At 42.2% G+C, this 16,683-nt stretch overlaps 1 protein-coding gene across 4 annotated transcripts in view; it reads left to right on the forward strand.

Moving 5' to 3' along the window:
- pde4ba (phosphodiesterase 4B, cAMP-specific a) overlaps positions 1 to 16,165 on the forward strand; it is a 117,459-nt gene extending 101,294 nt beyond the window's left edge. For 3 of the 4 annotated variants that reach the window (XM_041039615.1, XM_041039616.1, XM_041039617.1), the window contains 8 exons: positions 6,178 to 6,271; positions 9,589 to 9,869; positions 9,987 to 10,151; positions 10,935 to 11,034; positions 11,181 to 11,335; positions 11,448 to 11,570; positions 12,068 to 12,250; positions 12,370 to 16,165. In XM_041039615.1, coding sequence (XP_040895549.1) covers positions 6,178 to 6,271; positions 9,589 to 9,869; positions 9,987 to 10,151; positions 10,935 to 11,034; positions 11,181 to 11,335; positions 11,448 to 11,570; positions 12,068 to 12,250; positions 12,370 to 12,810 — 1,542 coding nt within the window. In that variant the 3' untranslated portion in view covers positions 12,811 to 16,165. Of the gene's footprint in view, positions 1 to 4,845; positions 5,303 to 6,177; positions 6,272 to 9,588; positions 9,870 to 9,986; positions 10,152 to 10,934; positions 11,035 to 11,180; positions 11,336 to 11,447; positions 11,571 to 12,067; positions 12,251 to 12,369 lie in introns of those variants that run through there. The other variant, XM_041039618.1, reaches the window with a different exon arrangement.
- Positions 16,166 to 16,683: the final 518 nt, after the last annotated feature.

The following is a 16,683-nucleotide window of genomic DNA, read 5'->3' on the forward strand; positions in this document are numbered from 1 at the left end:
CTTTTGCAAGCATGTGGTTTAATTACTGTAGCTATATAATAACTTAAGTTCATGTTTTTAATGGTAATTTTCTATTTACACAATTATACACCTCTTCTCAGAGGTTCATGCAGCAAGAGACAGTGGGGCATGTATTCTGCTTTAGAGAACCCTTGTGCATCGATGTGCTGAAGCTAAAAACACAAAAACACAAATTTGTGGCTGTATTGTGACACACTTCTCTTCAAACATCAGAGTTAAACTCAGGGTTTATCACGGCTGTGTCTGCCTGTACAGTATAAGCGGATATATTTCACTCAGGGCGTTGAGGTGAATCTAACTTAGGGGCATTCTAGAGACTGTTATTTGCAGATGCTGTTTTATTCTCCTTGGAACAAAGTCAAACTGATTTCCTCCCAGGTTATCCAGTAACCTACAGGCAATGCTAACCAGCACTTAGTGGAACGGTGTAGCTACTGCTCGAAAAACAGGCAAGCAAAAAGTAATCAAAGGAAAGATTAGCATGTTTGCTTGTCTTTTTCAGGTCTCTAGAAGAGTCTGACCATGTCTAAACATAGGGAAGGGGGTTGAGTTAATACGCAAAATGACCCTGAATTTAAGTCACCTGAGGCCCAGGCAGGTGATAAGCGGGGTTTCTAAGCATAGTACTAATGCCTAGAGACAGTTATTATGTTTTTCCTTCTTATTCTGACTGAGGCCAAACACTCTGGTCATCTGGGGAGAAAGAGAGAGAGGTTGTGGAGTTGAGGTTAGGTGCTGCTCAATGGTCAGTTTGTTCAAACAAGGGATGGAGAGAGTAAGGTAAATCTTCCTGTGAAACGTTGCATACATACACGCCATTATTTCTGTAGAAATTATAAAACGTTGCTGTTGATATAATCTGAGCATGCAGTTGAGAGCTGAATTTTGTAGAAGACGTTTCCATGATGTAAGTGTTTGCTGTGTCTTGCGCTTTCAAAGAAATGTCTTGGTGTAATACTGCCCATGTGGTATTTTACTTTGGGATGCTTTCTGCTTTCGAAGCAACCAGAGCTCAGATGAGCATAGCTGTGCAGCCTGTTAACTGCTCTCCTCCAGCCAAAAATGGCGTTGCAGACCACATCTGACTCTACTGAGGCCCTGAACAGCCGGGAGCGATGGAATGATTCACTTAGCTGAGAAATTGCTTACTTACTTTTATCTCCTTTCGGTTTTTGCCTCCTGTTCTTACAGCAGCCAGTTCTTTCTCAATACATCTTACTTCTTAGGTTCAGAGGCACATATACACGGAAGCACGCTTTCTTGTGCAGACACACATGAGCGTGAGTGAGTGAGTGAGTCAGAGGAAGTGAGAGGTAGTCAGGCCGTCTCTCAGAATTGTCTGTACCTCTATCCAATGTGCGCACATTTCATATGTAGGTAGATTTCCTGATCTTTACAGAGCTATGTCACTGCGCGTCTTCGCCATAACACCAACGTTACCACCCTGCGTCATACCTTTGTTAAAGAGAGGGGTGAGATAAACCACAACTGCTAGATTTACTGCTAAAGGAGAAATGACTGCATTAAGTTAAGTCAGCAGTGTTGCATACTGCAAATATGAGATTACTTTGATTAACTGATTAAATTAGAAAGTTCACATGATAAAGAGCTCATTTTAATCTATTCCTAGAAATCATGATTCACTTTCGTTGAAACTTCTTGGAGCTGTGGAATAAAATTACTTAGTCATAGTCATAGTTATTGCACCAGTGACATTTTCTCTCCAAACCTTTCAAACCTCATCAGGGTAAATTTCGATTCGTTAAAAGATTTACTAATTTGCATATTTGGCACAAAGAAGGTTTATAAGATTCAAGCCCCCGTCAAGTTGTAGGGTCCGCCACTGCAGGTTTACAGGGTCAGTGCTCTCTGAACACAGAACATGCTACACTACAGCATACTGAGCATAGTGTGCCCACTAGTGGCTCAAAAGGCACAACTTAAATCTGAAGCACCTCAGGTGAAAACAGCTGTTGATTTAAAGTAAAGAGTTTAGACAAGAAGCTGGACTTGTGATTCAGGACTTATTTGACATTTCAGGCAAATTTAGGCATTTCCAAAAGTGAGACAACTGAATCTAAGAGAGGAAAAAAAAATTGGTTTGTTATTCTGTAAGAAACTGCTCAAAATGATTTATACAAAGACAGTGTGCTGTCTACCAATAATAACATGGTAATAATGCCATTATTACCATGTTAATAATTAGACACAAGAATCAGTATAGAAAAATAAAGTACATACAGTCTGATGTGTAGCACCCGCTCAGATAATAGAAACATGTTGCTGCGAGTGCGCAAGATCAGAGTCTCGTGTCAGAAGGAGACTCTGTGTCTGCCTTCCTGCCTACCTGTCCGCCTGGCTGCCCTACACAGTGAGCTGTCCGGTGGGATCACGTCTGAATGGGGGAAGCTCAGCGCTATTTTTTTTTTTCCCCCTCTCTCACAATGAAATGCCACAGGCTTCATTCACCCTCTCTGCCTCTGTCACAGCAGCTCTCTGCTGAATCAACCCAACCTGCGAGCAGAGAGAGAGAAAGAGGGGGAGGGATGGGGAAATGTGAGAGTAAAAGGTTAGGAGAGGGAGATATGGAGCTAAAAGAGAGAGAATGAGATAGGAACACAAGTACATAAAAATGCAGCAAGAGAGGGAGGATGTGGAAAAGAAAACTAGAGAGAGAAATAAAAGAGGACAGGGTAGAAACGGAAAGTGACAGGAAATGCGCAGAGGAAAAGAGAATAAGAAAGACGCCTGAGCATGACAAGAAGCGAATGGTTAAAAAAAATAGAATACACATTTACAGTATGTGGGTCTGTGAGAAAGAGATGCCCACAGAGCTCTAAGAGGCTAATCTTCCTCCAGTGTCATGGTGTCAGTAGGAGGTAAAGAGGCTTCCCTGGCATGTCGCATGTGCATGAAACATACATGTGACATGTCACTACCAACTGTGCTTAACTGCAGATAATAGCATTTGTAGGCTGCTGCTGTTTGTGTGTGTGTGTTCTCACACTGAGGCATTTCTTACAGCCTCTGGGGAAGCATAGCTCTTCAGCACATTGCAGAGAGACATCCCTCGCTGTTATTTCTGGTTTCTTTATATATTATGCAGTGAGCTATTATATAAAGAGCTGCCTCCTCTCTTTCTCTTTTTTATTTATTTATTTATTTATTCTCTTTTCTTACGGCCTCCCTCCCTGTTTCTGGTTCTTTCCCTCAGTGGGAAGATAATCCGGAATCCTCTCAGGGAAGCTTTGATCTCCCCCTCATCTTTCCGAGCTCGTGCACACGCGTATTGGGTTGAAAGGTTCTCTGGGAACTTCTGTTTACAGTTTCCCATGGATTGGCTCTGAAGTGACAAGAACTATGGCTATTTTCTTATTGGCGAAGCATTGCAGCTCGAGGGTTTCACCGACAAGAATCGTGACAGAACTGACAAAAGCACAAACTCGCCCTGAAATTGGCCAGTGGTACTGATGTAACAGTATATTCTAGTCAGGTGGCCCTAGCCTTGTACACTGCTGCAGTATCAACACCTGCTCCAAGGACAGCCCATTGATTCTGCCAGCGAGGCAGACAGACAGAGAGATTGATGACTGTGTTGGCAAGTGGCAGCCAGGAGAGAAATCGACATCTAAGCGGTGGAGAGTGAGGGAGAGATGGAGCAGAGGGAGGGAGGTAGGGGGAGGTGATTTTCAGTCTGTTCATTGGTGGATGCGAGTGAAGGCGATGTGTGTGGTGTGTCCTTGTGACAGCTCAGCAGCTACACCACATGTCTGCCTGGGAAGGAAAAGGGGAAGCCTCTCCTCTATCCTCCTCTCCTTTCAAAACAGCTTTACACTGGCTGACTGATGCTGTTGCCATGGCGTTGGGATGTTCTGGTAATTGGCGTACACACTTACTCACAGGCAGCGAGAGAGGAACGGTGGGCTGATGTCACCTAAATTCGGGAAGGATGCAATTATCTCCCATCTCTCCTTTTTCTCTTTTTTCCTCTCCTTTTCTTCCCCACTCTCTGGTTGTCTCTCGGTTGTTAAAAATAGCCTTCCACAGACACCCTGACAGCATCTAATATTATTATAGGATGCTGATAATGAACAGGCTTATGAATTCTCCACAATGGCTGCTGTACTCGGGGATGTCAGGAGACAACAGAAGAGTCAAAAGAGGGAGAGGGAGAGGAGAGGATGATAATAGAGATGATGGTGATAAAAATACTGTCACTGTGCATTCACATTCCTCAAAACGTGCCCCATTCCCTTTCTCAACCCTCATTGTTTTACTGTAGAGGGGAGGAATTGCCGTACGGCTCCTTGACATTCCTTCACAATGGCTGACTTCATAAAAAATAGCTTTAAGAGGGAATTACAGGGGCCGGAAAGTGAAGAGGATGGGGTTTATCTTCAGCTCTTGCACAACTGGAAAAGAAGAAAAGGGAAAACATGAAAAGTTACATCTGGAAGCCATGTCTGGATATTAGCTATCAATCACTCAGACACCCCTTCAGAGCTGTATATATACACCAATGCCAAGCTGTAATAAGGGCTCCCCCCGTCTCCGCACTTTCTGTCAAATCATGTGTTCTGAATAGTGTTGCTGGGGCTTTCAGACTAGCAGAGGAGAAAGAGACAGAAGCGGGAGGGAATGAAAAAGGGAGGAACATGGAGGGGGGGGAGAGAGAGAGAGAGGGAGAAGCAGGGTAGGAGGGGGAGTGAGCGCTACAGCAGTGTGAGCAGCGAAGCAAGACAAATCCAGTGGAGGAACCCCCCCTCCAGTCAGATGAACATCGCTGCCTCACTCCCTCCTCCTCCTTCTCCTCCTCCTGTCTCCATCGCTGTTTTTTTCCCCTCCTCCCTTCCTTATTTCTTCTCCATTATTCATCAGTTAGCTGAGAGTCCCCAGCTCACGGCTCCAGCTGCTGCTGCTCCAGCCGATCCACCGAGCCTGCTGGATCTCCCCCTCGCCTCGCCTGGCTACAGTGCCTACTTTTCCCTACATTCATCTATCCCTCCATCCCCAGGCATGGAGACTCAGAGCTGGCCCTTTTCTGCTGCTGAGAGGGAGAGTGAGCCATCATCAAGCTGCTCTCTTAGCTGTTGAGAAGAGAAACACAAGAGGAGAGAAGAGGGGATTTTTTTGTCCTTTTCGGCGTTGAAAGAATCCTGTTCGTCTGCCTCTATTTTTTTTCTACTGGATTACAGTTCTGGCTTTGTGTAGGAACGAGAAAACGGGGTCCAAAATGCCTGAAGCCAATTACCTGCTGTCGGTGTCTTGGGGTTACATTAAGGTGTGTGGCGCTTATCTACGTAGCTTGTTGGGATACCGCACTCGTTTCATTTGTACCAGTCTGAGCTGTGTTGCTGTTGTTTTAGAGGCCATTTCTAAAGAATATTAGCAGTTTAATAATACCAGTTGTATTTGTGACGGTTTTCAGGATAGTGTGCTAGGCTGATTGCACCAAGAGATATTTCCATCATGGTGAAGGGGGTCTGACAGAATGGTGTTTTGTGGCTCAGGCTCCATCTTGAGCCCTCTGCAGAGCTGTGTGTCTGTTTGTATGTGTGATAATGTGTATGTGTGTGCACGCGCATGCATCAGTCTGTCATAAACAGCTGCTGCTGCAGTGCCTGGATCTCTGTGTACTGTCAAATGCATCTGTCTCCCTGATCAGTTTTATCTATTAAAAACTGATAACAATGTAAAACGGTACATGAAAATCACCAAAATGCTGGAACAAAGAGGAATGTAGGGAGCTGTGTTCAGATTTTCCTCTTGACATCACTGAGATTCTTGTACACTGACGCAAGTAAAACAGTTAAACAGGGCTCAAAAATGTGATTCTGTGTAATAAAACTGTAAATTGGTTGCAGGGGGTGAATTGGGGGGTATTAAAAGGTGATGGCCTCCCCACTGGTAACACAAATAACGATCTGCTCTCTAATTAATTTAAGGGAAAATGGAGGGGAAAATAAGATGTGCCCCCCCCCACTGATTGTACGCTGTAATTAAATAATATTCTCGAGCTGGTTGAGGAAAACTGGGCACTGTTGTATTTTCCATGGAATCTTGAACCATAATTTCTCCCAGGTTTTCCCTCAGTGGAAACTGACGACATTTTTTCTCTCTCTCTCCCTCGTCCTCTTTCCTCTTTCTCTCTTACAGTTCAAGAGAATGTTGAATCGGGAGTTGACGCACCTATCTGAGATGAGTCGGTCTGGGAATCAGGTTTCCGAATTCATCTCCAACACCTTCCTAGGTAAATGAAGATCTTGTGTAACATATACTTAGAATCACACTAACAATTTCACCAATTTGGTCAATATAATCCACCTTCAGTCACTACAGAGAATAACAACCATGGCCTGTATGTTTACAATACATAGAAAAATACAAATATACACAATATACATACAAATATTTGGTGACTCACAAAAATACCCACTTCTCTGCTTTGCCGCAATGTTTTTCTGCAGGTTCAGTCTTTCGTATGATGTTAAGCTGTGCAAGTTGCTCTGGCAGGCTTTTCTGTGGGGGCGTACCATAAAACACTGCGCCATTAAGCTTTGTCTAGATGTTTATTGCACTGGGCTCAAAATGGCCATTAAAACCAATGTAAAATTGGTCATTTCTCATTATATTTAGAGAAATAAAAATATACTGAAGTGGCTGGCTACTTTAAAAACCACCATTTGACTGACAAGTGAGATTGTTGGCCCGACTCAGAGTAAGTGGATTGGAACTGGATGCTGTCAGCGTGGGTTGAATATTGGAGATCTGAGAATAGATGGCGATTGCTAAATATATATGTATTTATATCGTCTTTAGAAATAGTACTTCTTCAGTTTTTTTGTTACCTGCTTGTAGGAACTGTTACATGATCCTGGTACCAAACTTTACAATCTACCAATTTTCCAGATTTTTGGTGGAAAAGTTGGCTTTTTGTAAAAGTGAGATTTCCACATAAGCATGACGATTGCCAGAAGATAGATGCACGAAGCTCATGAATAGACAAATAAATGGGTTAAAGATAATAAAGACTGACAAACTAAAAGAATAATAAGATGCCAGACAGAATGCATGTAGAGGTAGTTAAGAATATTTATAGACACTATGCTTCCCATCGATTGGCATTCTGATCCGGTGTAGTGTTGTTCGCGGATCCCTCAGACCATACAGAGCGAGAGGAGGGGTGAGGAGAGGCAGAAGATGCCAAACGAGGGAGGGAGGGGGCTGACTGCAGTGAAGGAAAAAAATAGAGGTACAGAGGAACCCCCTTTGCTGGCAGTGAGATGAGCTCGACAGATTGGGTGACTCATCCCTGTCTTAATGCATCTTTGTCAGCAGGGACACCTTGTTGTCCCTCCACCTCTCCCTCCCGCTCTCGCTGCCCTGAGAATCCAGACAGAGATGACTATCGCTTCGATAAAGAAATCAGGATTAACCTGTTGGTGGTACAAAGAAAGAACGGGTAAACATTAAAGAGGAGGGAAAAAATGGCTGAAGCAGCACAGTTTGGCCTCAGCTGACCAGGAGGACTGTTAAATCCTTCCATCCATTAAGATCAGTATCACATCGGTAATACACTCATTTCTGCTTTATATTATTTTTATAAAAGCATCCATTCAGGATCAGAAAAAATACCTTTTCCTGCAATATGCCTGGTTTTATAGAGGTCATTCTTAGATCTACCACAAATCCCCAGCAGTTTATTATAGACTATTTGGTTTTTAGATTTTTCAGCTGATGGTGAGGCAGATTGTTGACTGGTAAACCAGCGCTCATGGAACCTGGGTAATTCCTGAGATAAACAAGAATCCCATCTAGGGCAATTTCAAACCACGATTTTAGGCTTTCCATTATGGATTGTTGGCAGACAGCATGATGGCCAGTCACGTGTGCCTTTCCCCCGCCACAGCTGTTCTCGCAGCATAATTCTGTCATAATTCCCTTTGATCGGCTCACAGCAGACCACACCTAACTTAGGGAATATACTGAGAGAAAAAAAAGTCCCCAAAAAGCCCCCCCCCCCTTCCCCATTGCATCTGTGTCTCTCACACTAGAGCATATGGAGGAGGATGAAAAGGAATCATATGAAATCGAAATAAACGTGGGAGGTGACAGGGGAAAGGAAGAGGAGAAATCCAGAAAAGGAGAGACAGGGGAGAGCATGAAACATATTTTACTTCACCTGCTAATTTTTTTTTTGAGATGAGAGCAAACAGAGGAAAAACAGGACTGTAAGAGACAAACCCATGTGACTCACTGACGCACTGCAAGCCAAACTGCAACAGAGAGACTTAATCTGATGAAATACAGAAACCAGGATCATGATAACTGTACTACAAACACCCAGAGCAGTTTATCACTTTGATCAAGTCAATTGTGGAACAGTGTGTGCAGCGTTTACTGTAAACTAGCCCTTACTTATGTAGAAACGGATGACGATAAGAATGACACAACAAAGTTGTCTGTGACACAATCAGTTCGCTCACACAGACATACACACACGCACACACACATACGGGCCACACAGACAAACACCACACCACAGCAGTGATAATGATGGCTTGTAATAAATTGGAGGGAAATATATTGCTCTTCCCCTTGTTTCCCACGCAGCACATGTCTGAGAGCGCTTAATTGCCCATTCTCAATTACCACTGGAGGACTGAAGAGACAGCGAGAAAGGCAGAGACAACAGTGCGAGAGAGAGAGAGAGAGACGGAGAGCATGAGAGTGATTATTTGAATTACAGCTGGTAATTGAATAACCCTCCACAGGGGAAGGCTGATAGGCCAGCAATGAGCTGAGTCGAGGCTTGATAGATGAGTGTAAAGCTCACATACATGCCGATAGCCAGTCCCTGCAGGATTTCATTCAGTTCTTCTCTTACTGCAGTAAACACAAGGGCCTGGTTGGTTATCACAAGAAACTTGGTGTTTTTTCTGTGCGTATTTTTGTCAATAGGAATATTACATGAAAGCCTTGCATGATTTGTTTTTTTTTTTTTTTTTTCATTTTTGGAAAATTATTATTCACTTTATTTGTATCCAGATGTAGCTGAAAAGGCTTATAAATAGAATTAACCAAACATAAAAATCTGACTCTATACTAAGTGATTTGATAAAGCTGCAAAAGATCCAACTGCTTTTTAAATGACCATCTTTATGGGACTACTTTAACTGTGCAGAAGCCCCAGCTCTCAGTCTGTCAATGGACTGACCTATGAAAGTGAAAAGAACAGAGGATGAGATGTGAGCCACCTGCTGAGAGACGGGGGAGTAAGTGCTGTGAGGGAGAGAGAGGGACAGAGACGAATGAACAGTGGGAGTTCAGACAGAGACTGCAGGTGGAGGGAAGGGAGCATGAATGAACAAATGAATGGAGGGATAGATGATAAATAAACGGCTGAATCGATAATTCCCTCAGGAGCTAACCTGCTGCAGGTGCTTTTATAGTGCACCTGGGTCCTCAGGCAGCCTATACACCCCGCTTGGTTTTTACTCAGAACCATATTACAACACAGACCCATACTTTTCTAAAACAGAAAATATCTCTTCTCCCCTCCCTCAGACAAACAGAATGAGGTGGAGATCCCGTCACCAACGTCTAAGACACGAGAGAAGAAGAAGCACCCGAGGCAGCTGATGACACAGATCAGTGGAGTAAAGAAGGTCTCCCATGGACCCTCACTCTCCAGCAGCAGCATCTCTCGCTTTGGTGTCAAGACCGATAAGGAGGAGCTGCTGTCCAAGGAGCTGGAGGATCTGAACAAGTGGGGCCTGAACATCTTCACTGTTTCAGAGTACTCCAACAACCGACCTCTTACCTGTATTATGTACGCCATCTTCCAGGTATGGCGTGTGCTACTTTTGTCACTATTGATTATGTATGTATGAATATGTATGTTTGATTATGTATTTCTAAAATTTTGCATTCTTAGTCCTAAATAGATTTTGATCTTTTTCTAGGAGCGAGACCTGTTAAAGAATTTTAAGATCCCAGTGGATACGTTTGTGGCCTACATGATGACATTGGAAGACCACTACCATTCAGATGTGGCCTACCATAACAGCCTGCATGCTGCTGACGTAGCCCAGTCCACACACATCCTCCTCTCAACTCCGGCCCTGGATGTAAGTTATATCTCATATTTCAGTCTCAGTTTTTAGCACCTCAGATCAGGTTCTTCTTACATTATCTCATCCTCTGACCAGTATGTATCCTCAGAAATAAGGGAAAACTAAATTAGAGGGAGCTCTTACATCACCCCACTTTCCTGGAGTGCCACACTCGCTTTGAAGAGCTCTGCATCCTTCCAGTGAATCATTTGTTCCCTTCCACTTTACTCAGGGAACTTTCCCTCCTTCCTTCAAACACTCGTCGATCCATACAGATTTTTCCTGTATGCCTTTTTCTCAGATCTCTCCTGAAGTTGGAGTAGCTGGTGAGATACAGTCAGGTCAGGACGCCCCAGCCTTTAGATCATGATTTACACTTCTTAGTGTTCCATCTTTCATCTTTCTCAGCCATCAGACGCAGTATTATACTCTGTCGCAGTGGATTTTCACAGAAAGGCACACAGCTTGTTTGATAATTGGTTGAGGATATAATTTAGGAAAACATTTCTCTGGCCCTGTGTGACCCAGGCTGTCTGCTGTTTTCCTTAAAGGCAGAATGTGACCAAAACATTTGCATTTCCCATCACATTAAGCATAAAATCTGATATTTTAATTGCAAGGTTTTCATGTACAACCCTGGGTCTGCTATCTCTCTCCCACACAATGTTCTGGGAATCAATAGTTAGTGAGGCATGGATTAACTGTTCTGTTTTTTGTGCTGGTATTTTTCATCTCCAGAAATAGCTTAATGTTCTTTTTTTCCTTCCTCTTTCTTCTCTTACTGTCTCTCTTTCACAGGCGGTCTTCACTGATCTTGAGATCCTAGCAGCCATCTTTGCTGCAGCTATCCATGATGTTGACCATCCTGGAGTATCAAACCAATTCCTAATCAATACCAGTAAGTGAGAATATTACTTGACATGAAACCAAGTCATCTAATTTATTGCTTTCTTTATAACATATAAACTGCTGCTTTTGTTAACCAAATAGAAGTAGTCACAATAAAGACTAAAATATTAAAATCTTGTTTTTACCTCTGTCCAGACTCTGAGCTGGCGTTGATGTACAACGATGAGTCTGTGCTGGAAAACCACCACTTGGCTGTGGGATTCAAGCTACTACAGGAAGACAAGTGTGATATCTTCCAGAACCTCACTAAGAAGCAGAGGCAGTCCCTACGCAAGATGGTCATTGACATGGTAATATATCCTGATTCATATTCTATTCTCTTCTACCATCATCTTGATTTAAAACACAATCTGTCTGAATTATCTTGATACTGACAGGGTTTTTTTGCTCTCCTTTGTCCAGGTGTTAGCCACTGACATGTCCAAACACATGAGTCTGCTGGCTGATCTGAAGACTATGGTGGAGACTAAGAAGGTGACGAGCTCTGGAGTGCTGCTGCTGGACAATTACACCGACAGGATACAGGTAGATGTTTGTTTTTGCAAAACCATTTCTTACTTAACAGACAAAGAGCAAAAATCATACAAAACACCCTGTGTACAATATATGGACTATGTATTTGTGACTGAACATACTGGAGGCCCTCCACTTCTCTTTTACCTGCTTTTAATAGCTCTAATCAATAGCCAGTGTTGGCAGAGTTTACTCAGCCAATGATCATTAGCCGCCCTCCTACATAGCTGACCTCTGCTCCCACTGTCACTCCTTTTCTCACTCCATCCATCTTCTTTTTGCCTTTAAGTGCTCCCTCTACACTCTTCCTGTAATGGTCTTTCTAGGATTTCTTCTTTATTAGATTGTTGTGTACTCCGACCTCCTTTCATAACAAAGCTCAGTATAGAATTAGCCTTAAATGTCTGTCCTGCAAGAATCAAATTTCTCCTATACTGTATCTAATTGTGGGTACAGGCATTTAGCGTGTGTACATTTTTTACTACATTGAAATTCTGTATTACTTACAGGTGCTGCGTAACATGGTGCACTGTGCTGACCTGAGTAACCCCACTAAGTCCCTGGAGCTGTATCGTCAGTGGACTGATCGGATAATGGAGGAGTTCTTCCACCAGGGAGACAGAGAGAGGGAGAGGGGGATGGAGATCAGCCCCATGTGTGATAAACATACAGCCTCAGTGGAAAAGAGCCAGGTAGGCAACAAAGAGCATAGAAACTGAATTATTCACAAAAAACGATGGATGTGCAAATTCGCATGGGTGCATCAAAACCTCAAAAGAACTCACTCCTAACCGTCATTTGTCTCTTTCAGGTGGGTTTCATCGACTACATTGTGCACCCTCTTTGGGAGACTTGGGCTGATCTGGTCCACCCAGACGCCCAGGACATTCTGGACACCCTGGAGGACAACAGGAACTGGTACCAGAGCATGATCCCCCAGAGTCCCTCCCCTCCCTTCTATGACCAGGGCACGCACGGGCACAGCGGAGGCACTGGAGGGCAGGGAGGCGGGGAGAAATTTCAGTTTGAGCTGACCTTGGATGAGGAGGACTTGGATGGAATAGAGAAAGATGGCGAAGGGGAGGAGGAAGAGGAAGAAGAAGAATTAGAAGAGGAGGATGATAGTCTAGGAGATTCTCGATCTCCTCCCCTGGACTATTTGGACGGTCAGGAGAACGAGGAGGGCAGAATGATGGAGCCCATGACAGCAATAGAAATCGTGACACATGAGGCGTCACCTACAGATACATAGGGCTTCGTCATCAGGCTCACATGGTGAATTGAAAGTTTTTGGAAAAAGAGGGGAAATCCTCTTGCAGCTGTGCTTTTTAATAAGCCCACAGAAGCAAGGGCTTAGTTTTGGCCCGCACAGGGGCGTCTTGCACTTGGGTGTTTGAAGCCAGACACGGACGGACAGTTTCAGTGAAGCGGCTTCAGAGTTCTCAGGAAATAATTACTGCGAACATTTTAGTCTTGGTGGACAGGCAAGACTGAGGGTGGAACTTGAAGGATTTTGGCCAGTTTGGGAAATGGTTACATTCCTTTTCTGGACTGGCATTAAATGGACATTGACACTACTGAGAGAAGTTTTGTACCTTAAGACTTTTTTTACAGATATGATATGATCTAGAAGTAGCATAGAGTAAGATCTACTGATGGAGACACGTTTGTATAGCAAGAGAAAGTGTTTACTTTTTTCCTGTACCATTTGTCAAAGGACTTTTGTGTGCCTTTTTTACTATTGTCTTTATAATAGTTTTTTATTTATTGAACACTCTAGTATGTCTGTGAAATGTTTTTTTTTCTTATCTGAAAGAGCAAAATCTTTTTTGTATGTTAAAAAGAGAACAGTCTTCCATGTATTGGGCAATAGAGAAATCCAAACAAATGTCGACAAACAACTCTTGGACAAACTCATCTGAATAGGGAAACACAAACACCCACATTCTACGCACATTTGTTTTTCAATCTGAGCACAATGTTTTTCTTTATGCATGGAATTCAAATGCTTATGTTCACTCTTGGTTCATGTCACAGTTTGTTGCTTTCTATATGAGATGTCAATCTATGAATGTCACTGTCACACTGAAATACATCACATTTATTTTCATACTATATCATACATCTTTTTTTTTCTCCTTTTCTTTGTTACAGTCTGCAGACCATTGGGGCTTCCTACCTTTTCACACCAAAACGGGACTTTTAATGCAAAACACTCAGAAAGGATATAAAATCCTTAACTTGAAACTATATGGTCAGGTATTCCTGCTAAACGTTCAGTATAAAATTATTGAGACATTTTATTTCTACCATTTCGTCTTTTCATTTTTGCAGTTGTCATCATGTTGGTGTGAAACTGAGGTGTGCCCAGCTCAAACCCTCATAACCTACAACCTACCACCAGATAAAACAAGCAGAAATACAAGCAGGACTAAAAACAAACAGCTCGTGAAAACAAGCTGCTTAAATGTATGATAAAATCAGAATTGAAGTCTGCCAAGGACAAAATGCACAACGGCAGTGAATCTATTTTTAGCCCACAGGTATGCTGCAGTCTTAATAATCCTGTTAGTTGGAACAGGTCCTGACCCCAGACCCGTCTGATGTAACGCCCCCTGCCCCTCTGCAATCAGGCCCAGACCAGATGATTAAAGGTGCTCTTACAGCTGCCTGTCTGAAAGGGGCTCTCAGACCCTCATCAGCGCCACTATTCACATGGTTTACAAACCCCTCTGAGCTCCAAGGACACAACCCCAAAACAATCAGGCCGGCTATTTCTTCCTTGCGATAAAAATCCCTCAAGTGCTGCTTCTGCTCATTGACGTCAATTGAATTTTTTCCCCTCCCCCTCCACTGTATCAGGTTTCCAGGACAGTCGGGTTATTAGGATTTGACACAGATGGAATTGCTGGAATCAGCATGGCAGACTGTACCCTCTGAAAAAGAGAAGAATAATTAGGTGCTCTAGTTTTAAAACAAACCAAAAAATGCCTCTTTTTGTTTCTTCACTGGTGCATTGAGGAAGATGGGTTGAAAATGGTTTGCAGACCTCACATATCTACTCCTATGGCTTCCACAACTGAATTTTCTGGACGTTCTAGTTGCATCTGTAATGACATCTCTCCGTTTTCATATTGGTTTACTGATATACTCAAAAGGTACTTCATCTTCATTTCAGTCCAGCATGCTTAAGTGGCAATCGTTTGTGTGCAGTTTGTATGTATGGAAGGATTTGTATGTGTGTGTGTTTCTGTATGTGTGTTTGGATGTGCTGACTTTGTAATCTGGCCTTACCCCTATCACTCCACACCTTTTGTCGCTACTGTTTGTCGCTAGGAGCTCAAGTTGGTCCTTTTTGCTGTTTATAACAGTGTGTATTTATTCTACACTTTAAGCTTGTAAATAAGAAATACTGTTTCAGTGTAAAATCTATTTTAATTTATATGCACTTGCATTACCTGGAAGTGGTGGTGTCTAATGTGTAGAAGACTCTGGATTAGAGTCTTTTTATATATGTATTATATATTGTTTTTATATATATATATATATAAAAATATATAAATATATCTAAGTATATATTCGCACAATGTTTTGAGTGCCCAGCAGAGCAGCAGCTAAAGAGTCATGTTGTTGTCACATGAGAATCTTTTAACTTCAAAACAGCCTTTTTATTTTTACGTAAAAGTTAATATTGTCTTTTAATGTAATGTTGCAGACAAGAAAATGAAAAACTATATATTAATCTTATTATGCATGAATATTTGAATATTAAACCAAAAATATTCTCACATTGGCATCATTTTGGAATTTTAATATACTAGTTTCTATGTTAAATTTTAGCTTCGTTACATTTCTTAAAAACAGCCAAAATGTGGATATTCTCATCTTGTTACTTAAACAATTTTGGACCAATTCAGTTTTTGAAGGTACAAGGTTTTCATATGACAGCAGCAGTTTGGTAACCCAGAGGCAACATAGAGGACATGTTAAACTGCATAGGCTTGGATATAGGATACAAGCTAGCTAAGGAACACCGAAGCTTAGTCAGTGCTTGGTATCAAAGTACACAAATAGCTTATTTTCTCTCAGCGACTTGTCACAACCTAAGCTTCTCCATCCAGCATACAGGTTTGACTGACAAACACAAAGCGATTGTCTCCTTTTACACTTAATGCACTTCATGTAAAAGTAGATAAGATACGGGGACAGTATTGGTAGCATGCTACAATACGCCCGGCACTGACGTGAATCGTTCTGAATTAACAACAAAACATGATCTTATGTAACTGATTGTGCTAATGTGTGAACTCTTTCTGACCAAACTTGTTAGCAGTTTTGAAATTCAAATTTGTCAGTATTAACATTGTTTATCTATGTTCAAGCTTTTTTTGGTCCTAGTTGTGTCCAAATGGTTAGCCAGATTTAGCACTATCTGCATGAAAGATGGTTTTTTTTTTAATTGTCAATAATATGTTCAAGTCCGCCAGTTACTGCAGGTGGGTTATTAAATGTTTCACACAATGTATGGTATTATATTGTATATTGTGTTCAAAAATAAATCTGAAATACTTTTTCTATGAAGTGATTAAAAGCAAAGCATGAATATATTCCATCTGTTTCTGCTGTTTTTTCCACCCCTCAGTCTATTTACAATGGGTGTGAACAACAAATTGGGTCACAGTCACGCTTCTGGTGGGTTCCCACATGTTTGTCATGTTTCATTAGGCTTTGTCCCAATGCAGAACAGAGCACCTGGGTCCCATGCTGAAAAAAAGAGCCTCTTGTATGTAAATCAGTATCAACATTGCTCTAAAATCCCCGCTTGTGGCCCCTAGAGGCCTGTGCTGCTCTTGACACCCAAACAGTCTGCAGAGCTGTGAGCCAATTTACAGACCAAATGACACATCCACCAAAAACATGCAAATATCACAACCCAAGAAGATACTAGACTGCAACAGAGTGAAATTCCATTTAAAGGTTTTAAGTCAGTCACATGAAACACGCAGACAAGATGTACACAGATTCAGGGCCGAAACTGCAAGCTGTTTTCATAATCAATTGATCTGTCAAGCATTTCTTGGACTATTTGTTTAGTCAGAAAACGCCTACAATATCCAAAATAACA

Source organism: Toxotes jaculatrix, chromosome 6, assembly GCF_017976425.1.
Source record: "Toxotes jaculatrix isolate fToxJac2 chromosome 6, fToxJac2.pri, whole genome shotgun sequence".
Classification (NCBI taxonomy): Eukaryota; Metazoa; Chordata; class Actinopteri; family Toxotidae; genus Toxotes; species Toxotes jaculatrix.